Source organism: Amblyraja radiata, chromosome 9, assembly GCF_010909765.2.
Source record: "Amblyraja radiata isolate CabotCenter1 chromosome 9, sAmbRad1.1.pri, whole genome shotgun sequence".
Lineage (NCBI taxonomy): Eukaryota > Metazoa > Chordata > Chondrichthyes > Rajiformes > Rajidae > Amblyraja > Amblyraja radiata.
The window spans coordinates 44265261-44277615 of record NC_045964.1 but is presented as its reverse complement, the minus strand read 5'-3'; the positions used below and the strand labels follow the sequence as shown (position 1 = coordinate 44277615).

General features: G+C 46.3%; 1 protein-coding gene across 1 annotated transcript in view; it reads left to right on the top strand.

Annotated features, from left to right (window-relative positions):
* peli2 (pellino E3 ubiquitin protein ligase family member 2) overlaps positions 1–12355 on the top strand; it is a 105476-nt gene that overhangs the window by 53784 nt on the left and 39337 nt on the right. Inside the window, exon 3 of the mRNA XM_033026447.1 lies at positions 5518–5801. Coding sequence (XP_032882338.1) covers positions 5725–5801 — 77 coding nt within the window. The 5' untranslated portion in view covers positions 5518–5724. The remainder of the gene's footprint in view (positions 1–5517; positions 5802–12355) is intronic.

The following is a 12355-nucleotide window of genomic DNA, read 5'->3' as shown; positions in this document are numbered from 1 at the left end:
TGGATGTGCAGGGATGTACAGTACCCTCCATAATGTTTGGGACAAAGACCCATAATTTATTTATTTGCCTCTGTACACCAGAATTTGAGATTTGTAATAGAAAAAAATCACATGTGGTTAAAGTGCACATTGTCGGAATTTGGACAATGGACAATAGGTGCAGGAGTAGGCCATTCGGTCCTTCGAGCCAGCTCGGCCATTCCATGTAATCATGGCTGATCATCCCCGATCAGTACCCCGTTCCTGCCTTCTCCCCATATCCCCTGACTCCGCTATCTTTAAGAACCCTATCTAGCTCTCTCTTGAAAGTATACAGAGAACCGACCTTATTAAAAGGTGTTTTTATACATTTTGGTTTCACCATGTAGAAATTGCAGCAGTGTTGAAACATAGTCCCTCCATTTCAGGGCACCATAATGTTTGGGACCAAGCAATGTCATGTAAATGAAAATAGTCATGTTTAGTATTTTGTTGCATATCCTTTGCATGCAATGACTGCTTGAAGTCTGCAATTCATGGACATCAACAGTTGCTGGGTGTCTTCTCTAGTGAAGCTCTGCCATGCCTGTATTGCAGCCATTTTTAGCGTATGCTTGTTTTGGGGGCTAGTCCCCTTCGGTTTTCTCTTCAGCATACAAAAGGCATGCTCAATTGGGTTCAGATTGGGTGATTGACTTGGCCACTCAAGAATTGACCATTGTTTAACTTTGAAAAACTCCTTTGTTGCTTTAGCAATATGTTTGGGATCATTGTCTTGCTGTAGAATGAACCTCCGGCCAATGTTTTGAGGCATTTGTTTGAACTTGAGCAGATAGGGTGTGTCTATACACTTCAGAATTCATGATTCTACTACCATCAGCAGTTGTATCATCAATGACAATAAGTGAGCCAGTACCTTCAGCAACCATAAATTGCCCTGGCCATAACACCCCTACCATCGTGTTTCACAGATGAGGTGGTATGCTTTGGATCGTGGGCAGTTCCTTCTCTCCTCAATACTTTGCTCTTGCCATCACTATGATATAGGTTAATCTTCATCTCATCACGGTGAAACCAAAATGTATAAAAATGGCCTTTATGAAAATCTGACAATGTGCACTTTAACCACATGTGATTTTTTTCTATTACAAATCTCAAATTGTGGAGTACAGAGGCAAATAAATAAATGATGGGACTTTGTCCCAAACATTATGGAAGGCACTGTAGATTATGTGCAGGAAGTGATTAGTTTAACTTGGCATCATATTCTGCATGAATATTGTGGGTCGTAGGGGCTGTTCCTATGTTGTACTGTTCTAAATTCCATGAAACATTCACTGTGCATTTTGGGTTCCAGCGAAAGAGAAACTTTAATAATTATTTCTATACTAACACATTCAAAATGGTTAAAAAAATTATTTGCCCAGAATTATGATTTCTGTTTCATTCCTACTGTATTATGGATGAATGCAGAAATTTTCATCCAGTTACAATTTCATCCATTGAATCATGGCTTGTACTTCAGATCTTGTTACAGTCTTGTTTGCCTTATTCACACTTTAAGTCTAGCCTTTTTAATTATGAAATTATATTAGTTTGAAAGCAAACAAGAAAAAAAATCAAAACTGAGATTTTCGGTTTTTGGATTAACTGTACCATTGTAAACATCAAGTAATATATAATGGTAGGACAGCGGTAATCCTGTCCAGTAAATTTCTTCTGCCTTCATTTTTCATATTTAATTTTATGAAGGCATTGAAAATCCTATAATGAACTCCAAAATAAAAGTCTCTGCTAACAAAGCCTTAACAATATTGCCTAATGTTTGCTTAGTCGCAAAGCATATAAAACCTAATGGAGTATGTAGAAAAATTATCACCTTTGTGAAACGCTGAACTAACAGTTGAGAAGCATGTGTGCTTTTCTTTGGAAAAGGGGTAATTAATTTCACCATTTTACGTTCTTTGTAAGTGGAAGGCAATTTAACAAGGTTTTGTTTTGTTAGTACAGCTGATTGCAATTAAGTCATTAATTTTATTTTTGGTAAGAAACATTAATTGTCTAGTGAATTTGAGGAAGGATAAAGTGTTATGGGGGAAATGTTTTGCTGCATTGTTTACACTTTATCTAATAAATAGAATGCCATAGGATTATTTTTAGACTTACTGAAACATTTGTTTAGTTATAAGGCTCTTGTTCGTCATCTGGCAAGATGCATAACACCATTGAAATAATTGGTAAAGTTTATTCTATTCTTGGTTAGCACAATATTTACAATGGTAAACCAGGCCGTGAAAGAGGATCCTGTTATAAGCAGACAGGGGCTGACTTAATATATGAACGTGATCCAGACTATTTTATTCACATTACTAGGGGAGACACATAATGCTAGTTGCCTGATATAGGACAGAGGTTAAATCTTTTGTGACTGCCTCCTTTAATTCTGCAATATAAAGCTAATGTGTTTTCTTTTTCTAAACACAAAGTGCTGATGGAACTCAGCCCTGGCAGGCAGCATCTGTGGAGAGTATGGACAACTTTCTTCTACAGCTATGAGATTTGGGGACCTACTGAAACTTCAGCAATAGCACTTTTCAAACACTGCTGTAATTTCTACATGGTGAAACCAAAATGTATAAAAATGGCCTTTATTAAAATCTGATAATGTGTACTTTAACCACATGTGATTTTTTTTTCTATTACAAATCTCAAATTGTGGAGTAGAGGCAAATAAATAAATGATGGGTCTTTGTCCCAAACATTATGGAGGGCACTGTATCTATATATGTGTGTGTGTGTAATTTGGTTCCTTATTCCTTCTACAGAGATTAGGTGTTGCCAAAGGTAGACACAAAGTGCTGGAGTAACTTAGTGGGTCAGGCGGCATTACTAGAGAAAAGGAATAGGTAACATTTTGGGTCGAAACCCTTCCTCAGACCTTGGTAGAAGGAATAAGGAACCAAATTAGTATGCAGTTATTCACTTAATAACGACTTTTCAGAAATAACACAATTCATTCAACCCATGATACCAATCTACCAGTCGGTAGCTGAGATGAAGCACTGTTGATAAGGTAGTGTTTTGCCCCCCGTTACAGATTAACACCATGAGAAAGGGCGAGCAATTGTCCCAAAGCATGTTATGGCGTTAAGCATGCCTTCTTATGCCATCTTAATTCTTGAGCCACATTGGCAAACTATACAGATGGCATTAGAAGCCATGTCTGCCAATGTGGATTAAAAATTGGAAGCAGTCCCATGGCTGCTGCTGATAGTACCAAATGGCATGGAGTTCCTCTTCCACCCCCTGCAGCACCTCTACTTCAGCAAACATGGAACTGAGAGCTGGTTGCAGGATTGCTTTATCTTCCTATATTGAGTGAAAGATACAGCAGGGAAACAGGTCTGTCGGTGCATTGAGTCCACGATGACCATTGATCACCAGTTTATACAAGCTCTGTTATGCCACTGTCTTATTCATTTCCTACATACTAGTGCCAATTAACCGAAATAACCTGCACATCTCTGGGATGTGGGAGGAAACTGGAACACCCAGAGGAAACCCACACGGTCACAGGGACATGTGCAAACTCCATGCAGACAGCACCCGAGGTCAAGATTAAAACCGGGTCTCTGGCAATAATTATTCCAGAAACCGTTAGGGTTTAATGCCAAACCTTCATTTCCTTCGATATTTCCTCCCTCCTTTGAAATCCAATAGCTTTTAATGTCGCTTAATCATCAATACTAAATTTTCTTGAGCACAAAACAAACTTCCTCTTTTACTCATTTCAATGTTGGCATCACAGTTTAAAAGAAAGTCTGCATTTGGCAGAGATTGCAAGATCGTGTGTTTAATGTCTGGCGTTACGTCTCTGTAGTGTGATGAATTTCTTTGAAATTCGCCTTCAAAACGCTTTGCGTTAATAGGATCATTTGATGATAGGCAGCGGAGCACTTAAAGTTCTAGCGTTGGTTTTACATAACTGACGTAGTGAGCAGATTTGTGTGTGCGGTTTGGACCTTGGAATATAAAATGTGTACATTGTTTAACGTTAATGGGGCTTCTTTTAGTCGCTGTTATATTTCAATGCGTGGTTAATGTTGGTATTTTACGAATCCTTTTGAAATGATGATGCCTGAAAAGATTTAGTACCGTATCATTTGTGCAATCGTTCCAAAGCTATTAATTTGCATTGTGTGTGGAGGATGCTTTCAACAAGTCCCAAATCCCCCTAATGTTAAAATTAAATGAGGGTGAATGGAGTTTCGGTGCCACAGCTGGTACATTGTGCTTTCTCTGGCTTCACTGATATGCCTTGTTGGGGGAGTACAGACTTGCAAACAGCCCATCCCTTGTTCTCTCTGGGTCTTGCAGTGTCAACACGGCTCCGGGACGTTGGTGCCGTCGTCTTCACCAAGAACTTATAAATCTCTGCTCCTTTTAACCCCCGGCGACAGCAGCGGGCGGCGTGAGGAAGGCTTCGACATCTGCCGCGGCGGTAGGGGAGGACAGCTGCCGCCGCTTTTGTGCTTGGAGTCCCTGACGGCCCGCAGCCTCTCGCCCCCGGGTCCGCAGCCTCCCGCTGACCAGCGCCCGGGTCCGAAGTCCCCCGCTGACCAGCGCCCGGGTCCGCGGCCTCCCGTTGACCAGCGCCCGGGTCCGCGGCCTCCCGCTGACCAGCGCCCGGGTCCGCGGCCTCCCGCTGACCAGCGCCCGGGTCCGCGGCCTCCCGTTGACCAGCGCCCGGGTCCGCGGCCTCCCGTTGACCAGCGCCCGGGTCCGCGGCCTCCCGCTGACCAGCGCCCGGGTCCGCGGCCTCCCGCTGACCAGCGCCCGGGTCCGCGGCCTCCCGTTGACCAGCGCCCGGGTTCGCGGCCTCCCGTTGACCAGCGCCCGGGTCCGCGGCCTCCCGCTGACCAGCGCACGGGATCGCATGAGCACGTGAAGTCGGCGCTAATGACTCCCTGCCGCTGCCTCACCAATCGCGGCCGGTGGCAGCTGATGGCCCACCAATGGCGGCCCACTACAACCAGGCGCACTCGCTGTTCGCTGCGGTCCAGTCCAGTCTGTTGTGTTTACATAAACACCCATGGGCTGGGACGCGGGAAAGATGGGGGAACTGCAGCAGACAGAATAGATCGCACGCTATTAATTTCCCCATCTCTTCTGAATATGAGTTCCGACAAAGCTAGTTGTAATTAAACCATTTAGTTGGCTGTTATTCAGCTAAAGGGCGATGTAATAGAGTATTTGTGTGTCCGGTGCCTCGTGAGCGGACACTGCAGAAGTTGGTAGGGTTTGGCCCGCCCCCTGCCTGACCCCGCCCCCTGCCTTACCTCAACTCCGCCCCCTGCCTTACCTCAACTCCGCCCCCTGTCTGACCCCGCCCCTCCCTTACCTCAACTCCGCCCTCTCCCTCGCCCCGCCCTTCTCTTACGCAGCCCCGCCCCTCCTGTGCTCCGCCTCGCCCCGCCCCCTGCCGCGCGCCCAGCTGACTGGCCTGACGTTTGACGGTTTGTTTCCTCCTCGATGCAGGAGACGCTCGGCCGCCAGGCACCGACGAGTTGCGTGTGGATCCCGAGCCTCGCTCCCTCGCAGAAAGCGTGGAAAAGTCGTGCGAGTGCAACACCAACAACAACAAAAACTCCACAGCGAAGCAGCCGACGTACACCAAACTCATGGTGCAGACGGCGGCGGGTGGCGGGAAGCAGTGAGCCCGGGCAACAGCGTCGAGCGCCACTCATGTTCTCCTCAACCCCGGAGGATCAGAGCGCTCCCACCAAGGATCCCGTCAAGTACGGAGAACTCATCGTGCTGGGGTGAGCGTTGGGCAGGGTACCGGGTTACGCCTCTTTACCGGGTGCATCTCGCATCTTATTAGGCTCTGACCTCCCCGCCTGTCTGCACTCATACGGTGGTGACTCGTCTTCTCCGCTCACCCCCTCCCCACAGCTCACCCCCTCCCCTCCCCACAGCTCACCCCCTCCCCACAGCTCACCCCCTCCCCTCCCCACAGCTCACCCCCTCCCCTCTCCACAGCTCACCCCCTCCCCTCCCCACAGCTCACCCACAGCTCACCCCCTCCCCTCCCCACAGCTCACCCCCTCCCCTCCCCACAGCTCACCCCCCTCGCCTTCCCACAGCTCCCCCTCCCCTCCCCACAGCTCACCCCCTCCCCTCCCCACAGCTCACCCACCCCTCCCCACAGCTCACCCCCTCCCCTCCCTACAGCTCACCCCCCTCGCCACAGCTTACCCCCCTCCCCTCCCCACAGCTCTCCCCACAGCTCACCCCATCCCCTCCCCACAGCTCACCCCCTCCCCTCCCCACAGCTCACCCCCTCCCCTCCCCACAGCTCACCCCCTCCCCTCCCCACAGCTCACCCCCTCCCCTCCCCACAGCTCACCCCCTCCCCACCCCACAGCTCACCCCCTCCCCTCCCCACAGCTCACCCCCTCCCCTCCCCACAGCTCACCCCCTCCCCTCCCCACAGCTCACCCCCTCCCCTCCCCACAGCTCACCCCCTCCCCACAGCTCACCCCCTCCCCATCCCACAGCTCACCCCCTCCCCTCCCCACAGCTCACCCCCTCCCCTCCCCACAGCTCACCCCCCCCTCCCCTCCCCACAGCTCACCCCTCCCCTTCCCACAGCTCACCCCCTCCCCACAGCTCACCCTCTCCCCTCCCCACGGCTCACCCCCCTCCCCTCCCCACTGCTCACCCTCCTCCCCTTCCCATGGCTCACCCCCTCCGATCTCCCTCCCTTCCACCCCTCGCCCTCCCTCACCGCTGCTGCCCTCCTGCTCATCGCCGCTCATCCCCTCCCCCTCGCACTTGCCCTTTCCCACCATTCTGCCCCTTTCCCCCTAGCCCTCCCCCCTTCTTCAATGCCTAAATCCCACCCCTACGCCCAACCCCCTCCTCTCAACCCCTCCGTCAACATTGCAGTATGTACTTAAAAATCAGGCAAAATTATTTATGTTCACGTTTTTAAGTGAACACCAAGCAGTTATGCATTTCAATAATATTTTTTTGCAATTTAATGAACCGTCTCAATTTTCTGTATGGATCATTTATTTTATTTTCCAGCTTGGAGACTTTCCCTCAGTTTGATATCTATCTATATTACTAAAAGCCTGATCTTGACCACTTCCTGTTGTTCTGTATAGTGATTTTAGAAAAAATGCTGCCACTTATGGCTGTGAGTTTTGGCCATCTAACTCGCAGTCCCCCTCCGGTGCGCAGGACAAGAGGATTTTTCCCATCGATGAAATATAAAAGAGTTATGAGTGTTTTAAAAATGTTGAGATTCTCTCTCCTGAAGGCCACGCCCTTTCCGGAGGGACTTTAAAACACGGAAGTGTTGAGTGCCTCAGTCAGTCTCTGCAAGATGGGGGAGCGAGAGGGTCACGTCTCTCAGTCTGAGCTGTGAATAACACTGAACACATGTCTACTAAACTGTGAATGGTTTTACTGACCTGTCAGTGCCCTTAATGTGGTTTGAAAATATAGTTTGGAAATGCTAAAGCTGTGTTGCCTTTGGTTTGGAAATGCTAAAGCTGTATTGCCTTTGGTTTGGAAATGCTAAAGCAGTGTTGCCTCTGGTTTGGAAATGCTAAAGCTGTGTGCCTTTGGTTTGGAAATGCTAAAGCTGTGTGCCTTTGGTTTGGAAATGCTAAAGCTGTGTGCCTTTGGTTTGGAAATGCTAAAGCTGTGTTGCCTAATTAAAGTTGCCTTGCCTGATTAAAGTTACCTTGCCTGATTAAAGTTGCCTTGCCTTCTATATAAATACAAGTCTAATCTTGACCACTTCCTGTTTGCTCTTTATATTGATTTTAGAAAAAACGCTACCACGTACGGCTGTGATTTTTGGCCATCTTACTAGAGTCCCCCTCCGCTCATCAGGTGCCGAGGATTTTTCCCATCGATGAAAAATGAAAGAGTTATTTGTGTTTAAAAATTGGTGGAGAGGTGGAATATTGCGTTGGGGGACCAGCCCTCCCATGTGATGCTGGGACCCAACGGGTCCCACTTAGTCTAGTAAACTATAACAGTGAACAAAACCAACTTTTGATTGGGTATTGGGCACTGAATTTGAGGTATATTTTTAGGTTTGGAGATTTCTTTGTTCTCATCCAGAATAAACTTACTTTTGAGGTTCAAATTATGATAATAATCTTTTCTAATTAACATCATATTCCTTTAATGTCCTTTTATTCACAGTATAGAGGGGTTATTGTTGACAGTTTAATGGAAGAAAATGTGTGCCAAGTCGATTAAGCACTAATAGGTTCTGATGATTTAAAAAAATTATTTTGAAGAAGGCCACAGTTAAAAGCTAGTGAAATTAATTGGATCCCCTCAATGTGATTTTAGATTTTCTTTAAAGTAAAATTATATACAGTGCAATTGCTGCAAAATTCTTGTAAAGCTAAATAATTACTCTTAGTTGTATTGTGCGCATGAACATACATGCTATGACACTTGGTTCTTCAATTACAACTTTTTTCCAGACTAAAATATTTTTATTTTCAAAACCTAGTGGTTAGCATTCTATGATTTGGAGATTACTAAATATCATAAATTGTGACCTTGTTAAAGCTTTTGTTTGTCGTTCGCAATATTGCTGTAGTGAATTATCAATGCTGAGATAGAACAATGTGTCACAGGAATAGTCTCTTCAGCCCATAATGTTTGTGATGAACATGATGCTAATTTAAACTAATTCCTTCTCCCTGCACATGATTCATAAATACTCCATTGCAAATTCATGCACCTATCTAAAAGCTTCTTAAATGCCACTATCTCATCTGCTTTCATCACTACCCCTTGTGCGAGTGTGTTCTTGTCCTACACATCTCCTTTTAAAACTTCCCCTCTCACACACTATGGCCTCTAGTATTTGACTTTTTCACTCTAGAAAAAAGATTCTGACTGTCTATCTATGTCTTTATTAATTTATAAATTCCTGCCAGTTCTTACCTCAGCCTCCGACCCTCCAGAGAAAACATCCAAGTTGCAAGGAGCATTCGTAATAAGTTGGATGAGTTGAATGTGCAGATAGCTATTAATGATTATGATATAGTTGGGATCACAGAGACATGGCTCCAGGGTGACCAATTTTGGTCGCCTAATTATAAGAAGGATGTCAACAAAATAGAGAGAGTACAGAGGAGATTTACTAGAATGTTGCCTGGGTTTCAGCAACTAAGTTACAGAGAAAGGTTGAACAAGTTAGGTCTTTATTCTTTGGAGCGCAGAAGGTTAAGGGGGGACTTGACAGAGGTCTTTAAAATGATGAGAGGGATAGACAGAGTTGACGTGGATAAGCTTTTCCCACAGAGTAGGGAAGATTCAAACAAGAGGACATGACTGGAGAATTAAGGGACAGAAGTTTAGGGGTAACATGAGGGGGAACCTCTTTACTCAGAGAGTGGTAGCTGTGTGGAATGAGCTTCCAGTGGAGGTGGTGGAGGCAGGTTCGATTTTATCATTTAAAAATAAATTGGATAGTTATATGGACGGGAAAGGAATGGAGGGTTATGGTCTGAGTGCAGGTAGCTGGGACTAGGGGAGAATACGTGTGTGGCACGGACTAGAAGGGCCGAGATGGCCTGTTTCCGTGCTGTAATTGTTATATGGTTATAAGGGCTAATCCCAATCTGTCCTCATCGAAAAATGTCTAATCTATTCTGTAGAAATATGGAACTGCAGCTGCTGCTTTACAAAAAAGGCACAAAGTGCTGGAATAATGTGGGTCAGGCACAGTCTGGAAAACACGGATAGGTGATGTTTCTGGTTGGGACCCGTGTTCAGACTGATTGTGGTGGTGGTGGGGGGGGGGGGGAGAGGGAGATAAAGTGGAAAATGGAAAATGGAAAATAGAAAATAGATGGGGCCATCAAAGCCTGTCAAGTAACAGGTTGATATAGGTGAAGAAAGTTTTTAATAGACTGATGGTTGGACAAAGGCCAGAGAGGAAAAGACTGAAGATATGAGACATAAGGATTGAAGAGTTATGATTGTGAAACTAGAGGTAAGAAGGGAGGGGAGAAATAGGTGTGAGTCCATGTGGGACACAGGTGAGAAACATAAAAACATAGAAAATAGGTTCAGGAGTAGGCCATTCGGCCCTTCGAGCCTGCACCGCCATTCAATATGATCATGGCTGATCATCCAACTCGGTATCCCATCCCTGCCTTCTCTCCATACCCCCTGATCCCTTTAGCCACAAGGGCCACATATAACTCCCTCTTAAATATAGCCAATGAACTGGCCTCAACTACCTTCTGTGGCAGAGAATTCCACAGATTTACCACTCTCTGTGTAAAAAATGATTTTCTCATCTCGGTCCTAAAAGACTTCCCTCTTATCCTTAAACTGTGACCTCTAGTTCTGGACTTCCCCAACATCGGGAATTAATCAGGAGAAAGGAGAGAGAAATAAATAGGGAGACGTTGATAGTAGTTATCTAAAATTGGAGAATTCAATGTTCATACCGTTGGGTTGTAAACTGTTAAAGCTGTATATGAAGTGCTGTTCCTCCAGTTTGCATGTGGCCTCACTCAGGTACTTTCCCCAGCAATCTCATGCAAAGTAACTTTCCTCCCTCGTCTCCATTCTGGGGTCTAGCACTCTTTCCAGATGAGACAGAGGTTCACATGCACTTTCTCCAATCTCATCTACTGCAACAGGTGTTCCAGTGTGGCATTCTGTGCGTCGGTGAGACTAAGCCAAACCGAGTTGAACGCTTGCACTCGGTCCACCAAGGCCATCTGGAACTCCCAAGTTGTTAACCATCTAAATTCCTCTTCCCATTCCCAAACTGACCTTCATGTCCAGGGCTTCTCCCATTGCAAGGAATGGAACAGTGCCTCATATTCCGCTTGGGTGGTTTGCCTCCTACAGGGCTTGTATGGTCCTTGAAAGTCCTGGAATTTGAACATTCACTTTTTATGATAAAAGTATTAATTCATAGAGAGTAATGTGGCATTTTTTCATCTTTATAATGCCTATTTTATGAAAAGTCGGGAAACATTGCAAGATATGTTTGTCTTTGTCGCCTATTTACATTTTTCTTGCCTGCTTTGTCGCTGAGAATAAAGACATTGAAGAAGCAGGAACGTGAGTCTTGTCCAGGGTTACAGTGCTGCCGGAGCTCACCGGAGCACCGCTCCGGCACCTCTGTTTTTAAAAAAACCCAAAGTAAACGGCGGGGAATTTTAACTAGCGGGTGTGTGGTCGGGGTAACCTAGTTAAAAGATGGCGAAGGGGACGACCCAACACTACTGAGGTTCCCTTGTAGGAGGGGAGGAGCAGTAGGAACCAGCAGAATCAGACCACGTGCTGTCTGCATCGTGGAGGTTGTGAGCCTGGTGCTGAGCTTGGAACTCTGGTGAGGTGACGGTTCTGGCCCGCTGATGGCCGGTGGAGAGGTGAGGGTCGGCGGAGTCGATGGTGGAGGCCCGTGGGGGGCTGGAATAGAGATACTGGTCGGCGGCAGCAGCATCGGTGGTCCCGGGGGGGACAGGGGATAGTGACAAGCTAGAATCTTGTTTGACCCCCTTGGGAGGACTAGCTTGCCCCCCCCCTCCAAGCAAAACCTGAAATGACACCCCTGTTTCCCTGAAAATCATTGTCTGTGCATCAGAGCATACAAGTAACACAACAGAAAACAAGGTCTCAACTCCAAATTCCAATGGGCATTTGGCAATAATTTGAGCTACATCAATGGTTCATAACTTCGAAGGAACTTTGAGTTGAAAGTTGATTTTTCTGCTGTGTTCTTTGTACCAGAGGTGTGCAAAACATGATTTTCAACCAAATCTGAGATGGTGACCAGCCAACCTTCTTTCTTACTTTTAATTGGCACAGAATCGAATCATCCAATAGCAAGCAATTTATAGCAGCATTGTAAGAAAGGTGGATGAACTTAGAGCCTGGATTGACACCTGGAGGTATGATGTTGTGGCGATCAGTGAAACATGGTTGCAGGAGGGCTGTGATTGGAAACTAAATATTCCAGGATTTCGTTGCTTCAGGTGTGATAGAATTGGAGGGGCAAGAGGTGGAGGTGTTGCATTGCTTATCAGGGAAGATATTACAGCAGTGCTTTGGCAGGATAGATTAGAGGGCTCGTCTAGGGAGGCTATTTGGGTGGAACTGATAAATGGGAAAGGGGTAGCAACACTTATAGGGGTGTATTATAGACCGCCAAATGGGGAGCGAGAATTGGAAGAGCAAATATGTAAGGAGATTGCAGATATTAGTAGTAAGCACAAGGTAGTGATTGTGGGAGATTTCAATTTTCCACACATAGACTGGGAAACACATTCTGTAAATGGGCTGGATGGGTTGGAGTTCTGAGTCCTCC